This window comes from Molothrus ater, chromosome 16 (assembly GCF_012460135.2).
Source record: "Molothrus ater isolate BHLD 08-10-18 breed brown headed cowbird chromosome 16, BPBGC_Mater_1.1, whole genome shotgun sequence".
NCBI classification, from domain to species: Eukaryota; Metazoa; Chordata; class Aves; order Passeriformes; family Icteridae; genus Molothrus; species Molothrus ater.
The window spans coordinates 13,458,822-13,476,169 of NC_050493.2; the positions used below are offsets into that span (position 1 = coordinate 13,458,822).

Below are 17,348 nucleotides of genomic sequence, written 5' to 3' on the forward strand. Positions count from 1 at the left end.
ATTCATGTTAGAAAAGGTTGGAAGGAACCTTTCATTGTTCCTGGCATAATCTGTTTGAAACAGAGGCAACTTCAGAGTTAAATCAGGTTGTTCAGAGCCTTCACTTTTATCCATAGTGGTTCTTGTCATGTCCTAGAATAAAAAGTATTGGTTTGACTAAGTTTTTCTCTGGGAAATCCACCCTGGCTGCTACTCCTATTTTTTCTTTACTTGGAGGATGTCTGCAGCTTGGTTTGGGGTGGTTTTTTAATTACTATTTTTTAAGGTAACTGAAATCTGTAACTCTCTCCTCCTTTTCACCCTGAAAAATAAACAGTCTGCCCCATCCTGCAGCACCCTTTGTGCTCTCACTGTCTAACAGATGTTCCCTCAAGATGAAGCATCTGCTGAATCAAAGAGCTTCAGCACTGAAAGCTGAGATATTTTGGGTTCATTTCAACACATTATGAAAAAAAGAGAGAGTTTCCTTTCCTAGGGACCTTTAGTGTATTTCCTTTGTGTAGTTCTTGTTCTCAGTGCTCTGCATCAGCCTGGTGTGGGCACAGAGCGCCGTGTCCTCGCTCTGCTCAGCATCACCAATCACTTCCTTCTCTGGGGAAAAACCCAACAAACAAATCCAACCTCTGTGTTTGCTGCAGCTTGGGAAAAGAAGGCCTGGAGGACGAGGATGATGAGGATGATGACTTGGATGAGAGCTCTGGGGGCAAACGCAGGATCGAGGTGAAGCCTCGCCAGGCCTCGCACACCAATTATTTACTGATGAGAGGCTACTACTGCCCTGGCATCGTCAGCACGCGCAACCTGAGCCCCAGCGACAGCATCGTGGTCAACTCCTGTCAGGTGAAGGTCAGGCTCAGATGCACCCCCATCCCAGGAAGGCTCAGCTCTCCAGGTTAGTTCTGCTTGGCCTAAAGTGCACACAAGTGGCTTGGAGCAGGAGAGATGGTGAGCTCACCTGCTGAGGAATTGATTTAAACAAAGCCCCTGGCAGGAACATTCTGTTTGCATTACACATCAAGTCTGTAAGGCTTTCTCTCCTGACTTAAAACAGATGGCTGACTTAGGCTTTTGTTGGTAACAAGGCCTTGCCTCTATTTGATGTTGTGTTAAAGTGTTAGTGCAATCTTTCCTCTGCTCTGTTAACCCTCTCCAGGAGGTTTTTCAGTCCCTTCAACAACTTTAATACCATATGATGTAACAGCCAGTCTTTCTCTTCTGTAAAAAGAAAATCTTTCAGAGCTCCTTGAATGGAAATTCTCATTTAACTTGTCTCATGCAAGTGCCTGAAGTAGTGGTGTCCAGTGTCTGGCCTCTTACACCAGTTATTTAAACATTTTTATAATATTTAGAGCTTGACTGTCTGCAGTTTATCATCACTGCCCCTTCTGGAAGAGCATTTTGTTTTCAGCTGTAATGCAAATGTATCCAGAGCCTTGAGCTCTGCAGCTGAAGTCATCTAGTGCTGCCCCTGCCCATTTCCATGGCTGTTGTGACAGGTAAAACAGAAATTCTTTCTCCTGTCTCTGCTGCCTCTCGTGCCCTCCAGCTGTGCTGAGCTGACTGCTCATTACAGCTGAGCCCATTTTTCCTGGCTCCGAAAGTTCCAGAGGCAAATGTGGAGCAGCCTGGAGGTAAAAGGGAAGGGAGCAGGAAGAGCAGTGCCAGAGCTGCCCCCTCATCAGCCAGGACTGGGATGGGGGTTCCATGGCTTCAGCTGTGGATAGCCTGTACAGGGGGGTCACTCTGGGGCAGTGCTGGCCCTGTCACTGAACACAGAGATGTTTTGTTGAACTAATTGTCTGAAGCATTGTCAAGTGGTAGTTCAGTCCAGATCTGGCCAACAGCCTTCTGCTGTGGATTTTTGATTAAAAGTGTCCTCTACAGCATCTCCTTGCCCTAGAATTTTTACTTGACCTTCTTCAAGAAGAAAGGAGAGAATTCCCTCATTAACTCAGAGCTGAGCTGACCCAGTGTTAGAGAGAACACCACTAGGTGCTCACTGCCTTCCAGACATAATTCTTTTTGCTGGGTGAGCCCTTGTAAACCAGTTTGCTCCTCTTTACAGGTCTTTTCAGACAGGTATGCAAGGCAGAATGAAAAAGGGAACTGCAGCAATGAAGAGGGAAAGCTGAGCTCTGTTTTTAATTGGTTTAGAGCACCTCTAATCTGTTTGTCTTCCTGTAGCATGCTGCACAGTAACTGCTGCTTCACAGCTTAAACTCCCGTGGTTTATTTGCTTTGCAGTTCCTTCCCTGCTGGATCACATGGCTGTGGGCATCTCCTGCCTCCCTGAAATTTTCACCAGGCTGATAAAAATCCAGGAAGAGAACTACGATGTGGATAAGTTTCTCCACGAGTGTACGGAGCGTTACGGGTACAGCCCCGGGGATGTGGAGGCTGCTCTGGAGATCAGGAAGGCCATAGAGGCCACTTCCCACTTTGGGATTTGCAAAGCTGAGCTGAGCAAACGTTTCTGCAGCTATGAACAGGTGGAAGCTGAACGCAGCAGGAGCTTGGAGCAGTACATCCAGGTGGGTTTACAGCCAGCTGCTTTCCATACATTAATGTTTGCATGCTTAGTATTCCCCTTGAACAGGATGAGCTTCCAGGCTGTTGGAAGCAGCTATAAATTGAACAGAGTTATTTGTGTTAGGCAGGAGAAACACACCACACCTGACAGCAATCTTGCCTCAAAGTTAGGAAGGCCAAAAATCAAAGCAGCTCTTAATCAAAGATAGGAATAACTCTTTCAGAAACCTAGAGGTGCTAACATCAACCTTTGGAAGCAAAGTACTTGTTCCCAGTTATATTTTTAACTTTAAGCTGAAGAAAAACATCTCATGCTGTAATTTCAGGAAGCTTTAGGGATAAAACATCTTTTCAACTTCAGTGCAGCTGGAGGCAAAATTGAATATTCTACTAAACTTTGCTCCTCCCTTGCTGCCAGTTAAATCATGGCAATTGCATGACACTGGGTTAAAGTGACATTTTTCAGTGAAAACTCCTGAGATAATTTGTTGTGGGGTTTTTTGTTTGGTTTTTACAGGACCTCATTGAAATGCAGCAGGTTTTAGAGGTAGGAGGCCACACTGTCAGGCTGGTGGCAGTAGTGTTTGCCAAGCCCTGGCTGCTGCGCTCCGTGTGCCTGCAGAACAAAGCAGAGGATGCTGAGCAGCCAGGGGCAGAGCCTGCTCTCCCAGATGTGCCACAGCTGCCCTCGGAGCCAGGGAAGGGACAGCAGTGCCTGGGAGAGGAGCAGCAGCTGGGGAAAGACACACAGTGTGCCAGTGATGATGAGCCCCCGAGGAAGAGATGTAAGACTGATGTCCTTCAGGGTGACAGTCACCTCTGCCAGGGTGCACTGCCTGCTCTGGCACCTGCAGATGGCGGGAACTTGGATGCAGCTGTTTCTGAGCCTGCCCCAAGGAAGGAAAATGTTACTGGGGGTGAAGAAGCTCCAGGAGGAGGCTCCCTGGAGCCCCCAGCTGAACTCCCAGAGCCTGCTCCAGAGGCTGGGGATGTGGACACTTACAAGGAACAAGACAAATCTCATTCTGAGGACAAAGAACCCGAAGTAGAGAACGATGAGCTCAGCACTGAGCACAGCAAGCAGATCCCTATCCCTGAACAATCAGCCAGTGAGCAGGATGATGATCTTTCCTGCATCCAGGAGAACCCAGGAGTCTCTAAAGGTATGGAGAGCCCTCTGCATCCCTGAAATACAAACCAGCTCATCAGCACTTGATCCCAAACCAGTAGCTCCACTTTAGAAGCAAATCCTAGATTCTTTATGCAGCTGTACCAGAGCATTTGTCTTCTCTCACAGATAAATTGGCATAACACTAATTCATCTGGAAGGTCTCAGAGTTTTCAAATACATCCCATAATCCTTCCTATGCCTTTTGCTGGAATGACTAGTCCAGAAGTATGCTTTCCTTAGAAACTTGTTTCCATGTCTTAAATTTTTCCAGAATAATTTGGATCCAAAGTTTCTCATCTCTGGCTTCAGTTCAAAGGTCAGGCATCTGTAAGCCTAGAAAACACAGCACTGCTGGTGTGCATTTAGCTGGAATGTCCACGGCTGAAAGTCCTAAACTCATTAAACCATTCACCAGGAAGCAGCACATGCCAGTGAGATTGAACAGCCTCATTTGTAACCCAATTGGACTTCATTTTCCTGTCCTTTTTACTGCCAGTTTTCTAATAGCTGGTAGTTCTTGCCAAGCTTTACATTTAGTAGTTTGTGAGGGATTTCATTTTGGTTTGGTTTTTATGAGCCCTAATCTCAGACTGAACCACAAGCTCACTGCTCCTGTGGTACCTTGCCAAGCCCTGCCAGAACCCAGGTCCAGAGGGTGATCCCTAACATCCCACAGCTTGGGATTGTTTAACTGGAGCCTTCCTGCAGGAAATGCACTCAGGGCTGTCTAAACAGCAGAGACCTCAGCAGTTCTTAAATTAAACTACTTCAGTAGTTTAATTTAACTTCCCTGGATTTAACATCCTTGACTTGTTTGAAGCAGAGGAGGGAAAAAACAGGAGTTCAGTTATCAAACACAGAGTCCTCACTGGCCAGTGAATGTTTACATGTGCTTAAGCCAAAGCTGTTACCTTCTGGGTGTGGTAGAATACCTCATTAAGTAATTGTCTAATTAAAACCCATGACATAATGTAATGGGAGGTGCAGAGACAGGCTTTGCTTTGAAAGTGAGCCCTGCTGGAATCCTGAGTTTGCATTCACATCTCCAGCTCCTTGGAGCTCTGCCCTACATCCCCCTGATTTCCAGGAGCTTTAGGTTACCCAGACCCCTGGAGAGCTCCAGGCTGAGACCCTGCACAGCTCTTTGTGCACCTCAGTTCCCTCAGCCCATACAATCACCATGGTTCAGCCATAGCCTCAGACTTCCAGGAATAAAACCTGCTGGGAGTGGGGAAAGGAACCACAGAAGGTGGGGTTGAGTAAAGAGATGTGGTTGTAGGAGGTGTGGGAAGAGTGTGCTGCAGGCAGGGCAGAAGGGCAGCTCAGAGCTCCCCAAAACTGAGAGCAGCACGTGGAGTAGTTTGCTGCTGTGGTTTCCTAGCAAGCTCTTGCACCTCACAGCTTGGCCACCTTTAACTCTCCTTCCATTAGATAAGGAATTTGAGTTAATTAGAAAATATGTGTCCTTTTCTTTCCAGGAAGCTCCATGACAGATGTCTCCCAGGCAGCCAGGGACCGGTGAGTAACAGAGATGTCTGCAGAATACCAAACACTGCCAAAAGAGTACTGGGAGCAGTGGTTTGGAAACCTCAGTTTTATGCTCTGATGAGCAGTGATGGAGAAACCCCACTCCATTGTTCCTGTTAATGTTCCTTGTGCTCCTGTGCATACTGAAAAAATGTCTCTGATAGATATTTTTACCCAAAATCCAATGAGCTCCAAATATCAGAGGACCAAAACTGACTTTACTGCACAAATAAGCCCAGTGCCAGCTTCCAGGTGCCCAGGTACTGCAGTATGAGCAGTATATGTGAATTTCCATGCAGGGACTGTCTGGAAATTGAATGTGTGAATTTCCATGCAGGGACTGTCTTTTGGACACCACCAGTGCTAAGAATTAGGGATTTGCTTCCCGTCAGAGCACTGTTGCTGCATGGTGTGGGTCTTTCATAACTTTTGGAGGATATTGGAGCTTATACCAAACAAAGCTTTCCTGCTCATTGAGACCCACAGCAGCTGCTGGGTTTGTAATGGTGCTAAAAGGGGTGAAAAACACAGATTTGGTAGAGCATCACCAGCCCTTGCTCAGAGCAGCCACAGGATTTACACTTGTGTTAAAACTGATGCAGTGAGAACCTCTGTTAGGCAGAAATTACAACGATGAGAAACCCATCCCAAAGAACTCCTGAGAGCTGTTTTCCCTGTCTGTGGCAGGGCCTGTGAGAGCGTGTCCTTCATCGGGAGGCCCTGGAGGATCGTGGATGGGAAGCTGAACCAGCCGGTGTGCAAGGGGATGATGGAGGCCGTGCTCTACCACGTGATGAGCAAGCCGGGCGTGCCGCAGGCGGGGCTGCTGCAGCACTACAGCGGCGTGCTGCAGCCCGTGGCCGTGCTGGAGATCCTGCAGGTACAGCCAGCAGCAGCACTGCCGGCCCAGGGCATGGGGAGAGCACCCCAGTGCTCCCGGGGGGTCAGGGAGCCACAGCCAGAGCGAGCTGCTGCTCGCAGGGAGGGACGGAAGCCTGGGCTACCCGTGACACTCCCAGCCTGCTTCTGAAATGGATCCACAGCGAGGTGGAGTCCAGGGAGTTGCTCAAGAGTGCATGAAACTGACTGTTGGATGCAGTGGTAATCACAGGATCATGGAAGAGTTTGGGTTGAAAGGGGTGTTGGGACTGGAAAGTCTATAAGGTCCATTCCAACCCCGTAACATTCTATGATCCTATGAAGAATCCCCAGCAAAGAGGAACCCAAGGTCTGTAAGGTCCATTCCAACCCCGTAACATTCCATGACCCTATGAAGAATCCCCAGCAAAGAGGAACCCAAGGTCTGTAAGGTCCATTCCAACCCTGTAACACTCTATGACTTTATGAAGAATCCCCAGCAAAGAGGAAACCCAAGGACAGGTGTTGATCTTTGGAGCTGCTCAGCCCCCTCAAGATCCTCTGGTTCCAGTCCCCAGTCTGGGGGATACAGATAATACATATACCACAGATAATCCAAGTATTCTTAATTTTTTTTCTTATATATCTTCTAGATAGGTAATCTGCCATGAGAATCAAACTGACATGTGTCTGTGCTAGACAATGTGTAAATCAGACCTTCTGACCTGCCTACAAAACCTTAATTGTCAAAAGATGGCAAGAAAATTTTGAGTTTTTCATAATTTTGTTTCCACATCTTGACGTTCAGTTGCCACCACTTTGAAAATGGAGCTTTGATTTCTATTTTTTTCCTATAAATATTCAGAATCTGAAGCAGAGCAGTAATCCTGCAGGCCTTCCCAAAAGCATGACTTCCCTGCTAATTGGAAATCCATTTTCCAGGGCTTGTGCCCTGAGGTGACAGTGCCAGCTGGGAGCGTTGCCAGCCGTGCATATCCTGTTCTGGATGTTCCAGAATGGATTCCTGGGCAATGTGAATTCAAACCCACAAAATAAAGCAATTAATTACCTCTACATTTTACAGAATGGGGAACTTCAATCTAACTTCTGCACCGTTAAATTCACTAAGAATTTGGAAACCACAGACAGACCTTGTCATACACCTATTAACCATTAACAAGGACTGGCACAGAAGTCTGGGACTGACATCTAGAGCAGCCTTAGATTTTTTGTAACTGGTCCTAAATGTTGACATCTGTTGCTGAGCACCTTCTGTGTCAGTAACCATGTATCAATCACTGTGCTTGAAACTAACTAGATAGATCCAGCTATAGCCACAGCTTGCATGCTTTTATTAAGGTGTTTATTCTTTTTACCTCTGTGTTGTAACCATGGGCTCTTCAGGGGCTCAAGTGAAGCCACTTCTGGTATAAATTGTCCAACATTTCTGAGAAGACTGTAGCTAGAGCAGCATTCATAGCATATTAAAGTATGTGAATTTTTTTTGCAGGGTCTGGAAACTCTTGGTTGCATCAGACGATTCTACATGAAAAAGCCATCCCCAGTGTCACTTTTTTCTCAGCCAGTTGTGGATGAACAACTCCAGAATCCAAAACTGAGTGAAAGCCCAACCATCTACTACGAGCCTACAATAGACTGTACTCTCAGGCTGGGGCGAGTGTTCCCCTGCGACATGAATTGGAATAAATGGGTGCAGATTATCCCTGGATAGAAGGGGTCATAGGAAATTGGCTTAGCCTGTGGGAGGGAGTGTTCATGGAGATTAAATGTTACAATTTGCGCTCCATCATGTTTTTATTATTTATTATTTTTACTTCTGAATGTATGTAAACTAAGAATAAAGCTTGATGTGAAAACTACCTGTGATCCTACCGGAAGCACATTCTCCTTTTATCAGTAACTAGTTGCAGTGTGTAGTTTGTAGTTCCTGCTTTAACTGACGGGGTTTTCACAGGTCACAGCAAAGCCCCTTTTTTAATTTTTGGTTCTGTGTAAGGCCACAGTGGTAACACTTCACCTCTGCTTTGCCTTCTGTGCTGTGCTCAGGGCTGGGGTTTCCTCACCGTGCTTCAGCTCGGTTACCTTCAGGCCTGTCTGTATTTTCAGCACGGGTGTTTCGGTGTGCAGGGCACGACCTTATCACCCCTGCCCCGTGTGCATGACGGGCCCCCGGGGGCACAGCACCCTGCTGGAGCCTGAGCCTGCTTCCCCTCCCTGCCAGGCCCAAAGCAACCACGCAGAGCCGCCTGCTTGCCCGTAGTGCCGCGTTTATTGCAAGAGCAGCAAAAATTGCGATCCCCGCTCCCCTCAGTCCCGCCAGCGGTGCCCGCACTGCGGGTTGCAGCACTTGTAGAAGGTGGTCATGGGCTCGTCGGCCGAGCGCGTCTGGATCTGCATGAAGTAGGCGCGGGGGTGCTCGCACTTGGGGCACGGCTCTGCGGGAAAGCGCCGTGAGGGGCCGGCAGGGCCCGGCGAGCCCCGCGCGGCCCCGCGGCCCGGCCCTACCTGCCGTGGAGTCCACGTTCTCCCAGGCCGCGGCGCCGCCCAGCACATCGTCCACCTCCTTCAGCCGCGGGTACTTCCTGCTCGTCACCTGCGGGCCCGGCAGCGGGGGCGGCTCAGCGGGCCCCGGGCACACGGCCCCGGGCCCCGGACACACGGCCCCGGGCCCCCCGCCCCGGGCCCCGGGCACACGGCCCCGGGCCCCCCGCCCCGGGCCGGCCCCACGGCCCCCGCGCCCCGGTACCTTCCGCGTGACGTTGCGCACGTAGGGACAGGTGGTGCAGGCGAAGCGGTGGCAGCGCGGCCCCTCCTCGGCCACCAGCACGTTCCCGCAGGCCGGACAGAAGAGCAGCATCGCCGGTTCCGCCGCGCCGCCCGCCCCTTCCGGCGATGGCGGCGGAGGAGCCGGCGGAGGAGCCGGCGGAGGAGCTGGCGCACGCCGAGGTGCTGGAGCTGTTCCAGGCGGCGCTGGCGCGGCTGGTGCAGGACCCGCTGCTCTGCGACCTCCCTCCGCAGGTGGGCCCGGGGCGCGGGGCCGGGCCGGGCCGGGCTGGCGGGGCTGCGCTCACGGCCGTGTCGCTCGCCCGCAGGTGACGGCGGAGGAGATCGGCTCGCAGGTGGCCCTGGAGTACGGGCAGGCCATGACGGTGCGGGTGTGCAAGGCGGACGGCGAGACCGTGCGTGCGTGCGGGGCCGGGCGGGCCGGGCCGGGCGGGGGCCGGGGCGCGGCGGGCCTGACCCGGCTCTCCCCCGCCCGCAGCCGTGGTGGTGGTGCAGAACGCCTCGGTGCTGGAGCTGAAGAAGGCGCTGCGGCGGCACATCCAGCTGAGACAGGCCCGGCAGGGCGGTGTCCAGCACCTCAGCTGGTGAGCGGGGCCGGGCGGGCGGCAAGGGAGCGCATCCCAGCCCGGCCCCGCTCCCGCGGCTGCCCCTGAGTGTTTTTCCCGCAGGAAGTACATATGGAGGACGTACCACCTCACCTTCAATGGAGAGAAGCTGGCGGATGACAGGAAGAAGCTGAGGGAGTGAGTAACCGAGTCAGCGCTGGGGGGCTGAGAGGAGCCCACGCAGCATCCCCAGGGGCAGGGCTGAGCTGCGAGGTTGTGCCCTGGATCGGGGTCCTGTGCTGGACATCGGCTGGGAGGAGGGACAGCACTGCCCACAGAAGTGGGACAGGCAGACTCAGAGGCTCTCTGCAGGACGGGCTGGCCTTGGGAGGTTCCTCATCCTCAGCCAGCACCATCCTGTACTGGGTTCAGCCAGTTCAGAGCACCCCACAGAACCCTGGTCCATCCCAGCCAAACTCCTGCAGAATGGTTACAGTTACTCAGTTCCACACCAATACTGATGTAGGATAGGAAAGAGCAGGGAACAGGAACTGGACAAGTTGCCCAGGGAGGTTGTGGATGCCCCAGCCCTGGCAGTGGCCAAAGCCAGGTTAGATAAGGCTTTGAGGAACTTGGCCTAGTGAGAGGTGTCCTGTCCATGGCAGGGGTGTTGGGACTGGATGATCTGTAAGGTCCATTCCAACCCCATAACATTGTGTGATTTTATGAAGAATGCCAAGCCAAGAGGAAACCCAAGGACGTGTGTTGATCTTTGGGGCTGCTCAGCCACCTCTCAGACTGTCTGGTAACAACACTGAGAGGTGACTCCCATGTTTCCTTGCCCATTCTTGAGGTGAGGTGGGATGAAGCACTTCCCTGCAGTGCTGGGTCTGCCAGCCTATTGCAGACCAGCGAGAAAAAGTGGTCTAAGTACTAAAAATTCAGCAAGACAGCCCAAATCAAAGCCGTCCTTGGAAGAGTGAGCCTGGGTGACAGATGTTGCATTTAAGGGATTGTTAAAGGTAGATGAGCAGCTCCTTCAGTGCTGGCAGCACATCCCAGATACACAAGTGAGAATTTTAATGTGTCCTCTAGTAGAGCAGAGCATGGGATGGAAGGAGTCCCTCTGTCCCTGGGAAAGATGAAGCTGTGGGGTTTCCCAGGTGGTTTTTCCTGGGAAGCTGGCATTTAACAGGCTAACTCTGTGTTCAGGTATGGCATCAGGAACCGGGACGAGGTCAGCTTCATAAAGAAGCTTCGCAAGTAACCTGTGGGGTAAGTCCTGAATGTCCACTGAGAGCTCCCTGCTCCTCATCTTCCCAGGCCATGGTGTTGAGGCTCAGAGCTGATGCTGCTGCTGTCTGCTGGCTGGCAGAATATCTCTCAATGTCTGCACGGGGCTGGTGCCTGTTTCCAGATCCTGGTAGTGTTGTTTATGCTCCTCTGGGGCAGGGAATGATAATTCAGCTACTTCAGGTAACACACACTAGGAGCAGCAGCAGGAATAGCTGACTCTATGTTTAGACTCTCAATCTGCTTCTACATTGTCTTGAGACTCATTAAGCACAGTGTTCCTTTGCTGCTGTGATTGCTTCCAGGACCTTGCTTTCTTTTAAGCTTTTTAAATGTCTGGAAATCATTGTCAGGAGCATGGCTGGGTTTCTAATTCATGCAGACATAATTCTGGTATTAACACTGCTATTTTGAGAAAGTTGTGCACACAAACACAAGATGTGGCCAAGACTTTCTGGCTTAGTAAGTTTTAAATTGTGCTTTTAGAAACGGTCACAGTGGCTGAAGAACAGAGGTAAGAGCAGCTTGTCCACAGCCTTGTGTTGTTTTGCTGCTCCAGGTAGCTGGGTTAAAAACCATTCTTTTGGACCACAGTTACATTTTATTCTTCTTTCAACACTGCCATATTTTCAAGATCCAGTGTAATAAAATGTGTGCCCTAACAACAGCCACCTGCTCCTGGGTGCCTGGGACCAGCAGTCACCTCTGGCACTGGCTGGTCCCTCCTGGACCATCATAGCAGCATGGTGAGAAAAGCCCAGCATGCAGTCATTATTGTCACTGACAAATATTTCTTCCTTAAACAGAGAGAGCAGAGAATCCAGCCCTACCAAGACCAGACTGTGGATTCAGCATCATCCTGGAGGAAAAGGCTGTCACACTTCCAAGAGGAACAAACTCCATTGACTGGACATTCTCACGTTTTTTACAGTTGCTGTTTGTGGTGTTTGCCTCTGAGCTATATGTGGATTCCAGGGATTAAAGAGACCCTCTAGTTTTCTAAGGCTTTTTCAGGCCCTTATTTCCAGCTGCAGATGTGTATGTGGCTGGTCTGGGTGCTCCACAGGGTACATGAAACAGCAGCAGTGAGATTGAGTAACAAAGGTAGGCACAGACTACTCAGAACAATTCACAGTAGCTAAAACGCTACCTCACCGTTTAATCACCACCTTAGCAGTAGTAAACAACTCTGGTTAAAAATGTAGTATTGAAACTAGTGTAATAAAAATAATGGCAGCAGAAAAGGTTCAATACAATTGAACAAGGCACAAACGTTCTGTTTTTCAGAGTCTTCTGAGATAAGGCAAACCATGCCTGCCAAGTGCTAAGGAGACAGTTTAAATTAACCACGGGCAGGGTTAGAAGTGTCATTGGATTAGAGGCTTTGTCCCCATGGAACTGGCACAGCAAATGCAAAGACAGTCCATCTCCAGGGCCTGCTCGAGAAGCCAGTCTTTGCTGTCAGTGGAGCTGTGCATCCAGGTCGTATTTCTCGCAGAATTTGTCTGTGAAGGGTATACAAGTGAGGAACTCGCACCACTCGCACTTGATGGGGTAGAAATAGAACAGAATCACCAGTCCTGAGAAGAGTGCAATGAAGATGAGCTGGAAAACTATAATTTGGCATCGTTTCCTATATAAATCAAACTTCCCAAAGCTAATGTAGGGCAGGAAGGCAAAGGAGAGGAAGAAACCACTGATAAATCCTGAAATGTGAGCGAAATTATCAATCCAAGGCAGGAGGCCAAAGGCAAAAAGAAAGAGCACCACAGCCAGCAGCTTGAAGAAAGCCCTCCATGGGCGTGCCAGGATTTGCCAACTCTGGAAGAGCTCCACAAAGAGACAGGCCAGAATTCCAAACTGGGATCCTGCAGGGCCAACCTGCAGAAGAAGAGCATTACAGATAATGTCAGGCTCATGCCACCTGCCTGGCCTCTGCAGCCAGCTCCAGGAATTAGTTACTTCTTACTCAAATCCTGTTCAGTGGTTCTTGACAAAGAGACTTGCAACTTCATCCAGATGCCAGGAGTAAAGGGGCCTGGTTAGATTTAGGATTAAGGTGTGAGGCCAGAACAGACTACAGAGGGCAGATCTGGTTCAAGTTTCCAGAGGGGAGAAGCCTTTGAAGGCAGTCTCCTGGCTCCCCCCACCCACCATGAAGGTTTTCCTTATGGAAGGAGCTGGAAGGCTCCTGCAGCTCCAGCCCTGCAGTCTCCTGTGGGCACGGGGAGCTCTGCTCTTTGCCACTCTCAGGTGGAGGGTGTGTGACACCACACTTGATTCTGAGCCTGCCTGGGGCCTCTCTCACCCCATGGCTGGACAATCCCCCATCTGTTATGTTATGCCTTTTTCCTGCAGCCAGCCCAGGCAGTGACATGGAAAGCCCCTGGTGCCTCAGGGGATGGTGCTGCTCAGCAGTAAATGATGGTGTGGTGCCATCCTCGAGCTGCAAGTGCCAAGGCTGCAGTGCTGAGCCCAGCTCTGGTGGCTCTGCCTCAGCCACAGGGGCACAGGCATGTAGAGAAGGGTTGTGCTCAGGGCAAGTTACCAGGACCCTGGGGGGGCTGCAGGAGACCCACCTCTGCTCTGTAGGGTAGAAATATTGCACTGGCAAGGTTCCCAGTGATGCCACTGAGCAGGTAGATGATGGAGATGCGGTGCCACCCTGCCAGCTTCTCTAGGTCCCGCAGGATCGTCATTTGGAAACAGACTGAAACCAGGCAGTGCAGGATCCTGCCAAGTGCAGAGTACAGGAGCTGAAGCAGCAGCCACTGAAGTCCCCCCTGTGCTGTGCTGGTGTTCTGTCCCCAGCCTTGCTCAGAGTTCCTGCTCTGGCCTTAGCCATGCTGCTAATCCCTCCCAACAAACACAGGATGGCAAACCTTGGCAGAGAGCACAGCTCAGATCCCTGTGTCCCCACGAGGGACAGCCACAACCCTCACAGCAATCCCCAGGCTGAGGGTGCCCCCACCCCCATGGTGGAAGTTTTACACCTCTGCTTACCCAGCGTGGAGGAAAAGCGAGAGCCAGAGGCGGTAGAACTGGTCAGGGACTTCTGGATTGAGGAAAGGAAGGAGCCCACAGACATCATCCATGCAGTGCACCTAGGGCAGAAATGGGTGTGGAGAGGGGTCCTTCTCCAAGCCCAGGACACACTGCAGATAGCTCTGCAAGAGGGGCTCCCCTCCCACTTCTCTTTGAGCCAAGTCCCAGGCCTTGTCTCAACACGAATTTACACAACCTCATCCCTTCCCTGTGGCAGCTTTAAGCCCTCATTTTTCACCCCAGCACCCAGAGCTGAGGCATCTGCTTGCCCACACAGCAGACTGTGGGTCCTTCTCCCACTGCTGTCACAGTGGTCCCATGCTGGCCTTTCACAGCTGCCAGCCCAAGTCCCAAACTGGCCCCCAAATGGGGACAGATGCAGCCACCTCTGCCACTCCAGCCAGGAGCAGCAGCTTCCTCCAGGCTCAGGGTGGGACAGGGCACAGGACTCCCACCTAATCTGCAGCACTGCCACCCCAGATCCTGCCAAGCTGCTGAGGGCACCTGGAGGGAGGAGGGCAGCCACAGAAGCCCCCAGGTGCACCCTTACCTGAGAGCAGAGCGTTGCCTCCTCATGGAAATAGCCCCTCATGAATTCACAATACTCCCTAGAGGTAATTTCACACCTGCAGGAGGCACAAGTCACACATGGAAAGCACAATGGATCATTCCAGTGCCCTCCCAGGCCACCCTCTCTCCTTTTCCCATCCCATCCATGAGAACTGATGCCTTCAGCTGCCCCTGACATGCTGCAGTGCCACAGCAAAGGCACAAACACATTCCCATTTGATCCCAGTGCCTCTCCACACATCCTTCCTGCTTCTCTCCTCCAGGAAAGCTCCACAGACCTGCATGCCATGGCTCCAAGGCAGATCCTAAAGCTGCTGTTTAGAGCCAGGAAGAGCCACCAGAGCCTGGGGAAGCTGTGTCTCAGACTGGGGGAGTGCTGTGCCTCTGCAGCTGGCAGAGGGGAAGGGGGGCTATGTCAAGAGTGTCCTGGTCATGACCTTCAGGGACAGAGAAACTCCTTGGGGCAACACACATTTTTCTCCCTAGCAGGGAAAGCCAAGCCCAAGCACTGGGTTAGTAATCAAGCTCAGGGATAACATGAGAAAAACAGCATCTTCCTCTTTTGCAAACTCAGAGTGGGCCATTTCCTGGCATCTCCTTTGAGAGCCCATGGACTGCAGGCTGGGGACAATGGAGCCTGTCAGGAACAAGCTGGCCATTCCTAAGGAAAAGTGCAGGACTCCCCAGCAGAATGGTTCAATCCCTCCAAACTGGTACCCAAATCCCTCCAAACTGGTATCCAAATCCCTCCATACTGCAGGAGCAGCTGAGTGAGATACCCTGCTGTGCCAGCCTCAGGCTGGCTGTTAACTCCTGCTCATCCCAGACTCCTGCTCCACCTGGGAGTCCTGTCATGGCTCTGTCCAACTCCCCTTCCCAGCAGGGCTCTGGGCTGTGTGTGGAAAGGACAAGGAGGACAATGGCTGTGTCTACAAGCTGAAAAGGCCCCGTGTCTCACCCCAACACCCAGCCCCTCCATACAGGTAAAACTCACTACCTTCCCTTGGTCCCAATGCAGCAGGGCCGGCCTGTAATCACACAGTCCATGTGGAGGTGGTTGGTGTAATTCCCAGCACTGTTTTTTGTGCAGATCTGGAAAACAACAACAGGTTGCAGTCAGACAGCCACAGCTTTGCTTGCTGGCTGGGTAAAATCAAACCAGCCCCTTGGGAAGAAGCCAGATCCCAGACACAGCTCCCTCTGACAGCAGGATGGTGCCTGATACTCCATCTGCCTGAGCATCAGCTGACACCTCCTCTCCAGCCCGAGGCTGAGCTGGTTTCCATCTCTCTGTCACCCTGACAGGATCCAGGGCTTTAGCTGGCACAGGACAACTTCTGTTGTTGGAGGGCTTTGAGCCGTGGCTGGGCAGAGCACGGCTGCCCTGAGCTGGTGTTTGTGACAAGCAGCAGAAGCTGCACCAGAGGCCCTGCCCTCCCAGCAGCACAGCTGAGGCTGTGCACAGTGGGATGCAAATGCCACATGGCAGCTGCCCATGGCACACTGTCCCTCTGGCCATGCTCACCGGCCACTTGGTGATGTCATCTGGCCACTCGTGGGGCTCCATCGAGGCTGGCTGCTCACACACCCTGCAGCAACAAAGCACACATCAGCCTGAGAAATACCTTTCCCCAGCACCAGCTAGGATTTCCACACTCTGCCTGTGCCCATTCCACAGCTCCCCGTGTCCCTGGGTGGTGACACTGACACACCAGACCAGATCAGCCAAGGCCATGCTGGTCAAAGCCTCAGCCTCCTTCCAGCAGAGATCACAAAGGCAGAGAGCACACAGCTGCCCAGCAACAAACTGGATCCCTTCCAGGTGGACACACCCCAAGGGCAGGAATTGAGCTGGTTTCAGCTCTACATGAGCCAACAGTGACTGTGCCAGGGCAGCCAGCAGCTGGCTGGGCTCCTGGACAGAGGTGTGCTAGGCTCAGGACTGCTGCCCCCCAAGCAAGGAGCTGTGCAGGAAGCAGGTGAGACAGAGAGGGGGTTGAGGAAGGCACCCACAGCTCACAACAAGTTTCTGTTCAGGTGAGCAGCCCACACCAGAGAGCAGGGGAGAGCAGAAATATGATCACACCCTGCATCAGCCTCCCCTGCAGTGCAGGGACATCACTACCCCAACCCCTCCAGAGCTGCTGCTGCCTCATCCAGCAATCCACTGGCCTGGGACTGACTGTAGAGCAGCCCTGTCCCCCTGAGGATGGCAGCAGGGCCAGGCAGGACCTACCTGGGGTCCTGATGACAAACAGAGCCAAACTGCCTCTTGTTCCCTGCCAGCATCGGCGTGCTGGGGTGATGGGGCCACTTCACCCACACGGCCAGCGTGGACTGCAGGAGAGAGGAGAGGTGTCACCATGAAGCCCAGGGGAAGAAGCATCAGCAGAAGTGGCCCTGAGGCTGCAGGGCTGGCAGGAGCAGGCCATGGCACTCACTGAGCACTCCTCCTCCGAGGTCTGCACGCAGCCTGACTTGTCGTTGCGCACGCAGCACGCCGAGTGCTTCTCCTTCTCGCGCTTGGCGCTGATGAAGCTGTGCACCTGCTGGTCCTGCCTCATGCACGGAGAGAACTTGGCCCCCAGGTGGATCAGGGCCTCCTGGCAGAGATGGAAACACTCAGCTCAGCCAAGGCAATCACTGCCTGGGCAGAGCAGGCTGGGGGAGCTGCTAGGGGTAGCCCTATCCAGACCCAAGGGCCAGGGACAAGTCCTGCATGATGAAGCCCAACACACACCATGCACATTCTCCATATTTGCTTTGGAGACAGGTCCAGAACAAAAGCTCAGGGATTTCTCTGCCCATAGCCCCAGAAAGGCCAGCACTATGGCTGGGAAAGAAAACTTTGTGATGTTTCCTCTTCATTTTTGTGTTTCCCAGGGGAATGGCATCCCAGGAAAGCTGTCACACACCACACAACTCCTGCATTTTTTCTAAATCCATGCTTGCCTTTGTAGGAACAGGGTGCAAAGCAGGAAAGCCAAGGTCCATCCCAACCTCCA

General features: G+C 52.1%; 4 protein-coding genes across 6 annotated transcripts in view; 2 read left to right on the forward strand and 2 right to left on the reverse strand.

Annotated features, from left to right (window-relative positions):
* The window catches only part of GTF3C1 (general transcription factor IIIC subunit 1), a 41,397-nt gene extending 33,432 nt beyond the window's left edge, over positions 1 to 7,965 (forward strand). The window contains exons 32-37 of the mRNA XM_036392112.2: positions 639 to 892; positions 2,245 to 2,531; positions 3,047 to 3,692; positions 5,179 to 5,218; positions 5,915 to 6,107; positions 7,596 to 7,965. Coding sequence (XP_036248005.1) covers positions 639 to 892; positions 2,245 to 2,531; positions 3,047 to 3,692; positions 5,179 to 5,218; positions 5,915 to 6,107; positions 7,596 to 7,817 — 1,642 coding nt within the window. The 3' untranslated portion in view covers positions 7,818 to 7,965. The remainder of the gene's footprint in view (positions 1 to 638; positions 893 to 2,244; positions 2,532 to 3,046; positions 3,693 to 5,178; positions 5,219 to 5,914; positions 6,108 to 7,595) is intronic.
* Positions 7,966 to 8,356: 391 nt separating this feature from the next.
* On the reverse strand, positions 8,357 to 9,046 carry POLR3K (RNA polymerase III subunit K). The gene is made up of 3 exons (XM_036392128.2): positions 8,853 to 9,046; positions 8,612 to 8,699; positions 8,357 to 8,541 (listed from the first exon to the last, which is right to left on the reverse strand). The coding sequence occupies exons 1-3, from the start codon at positions 8,961 to 8,963 to the stop codon at positions 8,414 to 8,416; spliced, it is 327 nt and encodes a 108-aa protein (XP_036248021.1). The 5' UTR covers positions 8,964 to 9,046; the 3' UTR covers positions 8,357 to 8,413.
* SNRNP25 (small nuclear ribonucleoprotein U11/U12 subunit 25) lies at positions 8,936 to 11,731 on the forward strand. Its single transcript, XM_036392129.2, has 6 exons — positions 8,936 to 9,124; positions 9,199 to 9,289; positions 9,369 to 9,474; positions 9,559 to 9,633; positions 10,648 to 10,710; positions 11,535 to 11,731. The coding sequence occupies exons 1-5, from the start codon at positions 8,999 to 9,001 to the stop codon at positions 10,700 to 10,702; spliced, it is 453 nt and encodes a 150-aa protein (XP_036248022.1). The 5' UTR covers positions 8,936 to 8,998; the 3' UTR covers positions 10,703 to 10,710; positions 11,535 to 11,731.
* A 120-nt stretch (positions 11,732 to 11,851) lies between these two features.
* RHBDF1 (rhomboid 5 homolog 1) overlaps positions 11,852 to 17,348 on the reverse strand; it is a 37,080-nt gene continuing 31,583 nt past the window's right edge. For all 3 annotated transcript variants that reach the window (XM_036392122.2, XM_036392123.2, XM_036392124.2), the window contains 8 exons: positions 16,785 to 16,946; positions 16,580 to 16,680; positions 15,869 to 15,932; positions 15,341 to 15,435; positions 14,324 to 14,399; positions 13,732 to 13,832; positions 13,308 to 13,461; positions 11,852 to 12,609 (listed from right to left, as the gene is read on the reverse strand). In XM_036392122.2, coding sequence (XP_036248015.1) covers positions 12,190 to 12,609; positions 13,308 to 13,461; positions 13,732 to 13,832; positions 14,324 to 14,399; positions 15,341 to 15,435; positions 15,869 to 15,932; positions 16,580 to 16,680; positions 16,785 to 16,946 — 1,173 coding nt within the window. In that variant the 3' untranslated portion in view covers positions 11,852 to 12,189. The remainder of the gene's footprint in view (positions 12,610 to 13,307; positions 13,462 to 13,731; positions 13,833 to 14,323; positions 14,400 to 15,340; positions 15,436 to 15,868; positions 15,933 to 16,579; positions 16,681 to 16,784; positions 16,947 to 17,348) is intronic.

What these genes read in the sequence shown, in the direction of transcription:
- POLR3K (XM_036392128.2), bottom strand. Translation starts at nt 8,963, where the DNA reads ATGCTGCTCTTCTGTCCGGCCTGCGGGAACGTGCTGGTGGCCGAGGAG. An exon ending in TGCGCAACGTCACGCGGAAG is followed by an intron (nt 8,700 to 8,852) that starts GTACCGGGGCGC and finishes CCGGGCCCGCAG; the next exon opens with GTGACGAGCAGGAAGTACCC. An exon ending in GAACGTGGACTCCACGGCAG is followed by an intron (nt 8,542 to 8,611) that starts GTAGGGCCGGGC and finishes GCTTTCCCGCAG; the next exon opens with AGCCGTGCCCCAAGTGCGAG.
- SNRNP25 (XM_036392129.2), top strand. Translation starts at nt 8,999, where the DNA reads ATGGCGGCGGAGGAGCCGGCGGAGGAGCCGGCGGAGGAGCTGGCGCAC. An exon ending in GGCGGACGGCGAGACCGTGC is followed by an intron (nt 9,290 to 9,368) that starts GTGCGTGCGGGG and finishes CCCCGCCCGCAG; the next exon opens with CCGTGGTGGTGGTGCAGAAC. An exon ending in GGTGTCCAGCACCTCAGCTG is followed by an intron (nt 9,475 to 9,558) that starts GTGAGCGGGGCC and finishes TTTTTCCCGCAG; the next exon opens with GAAGTACATATGGAGGACGT.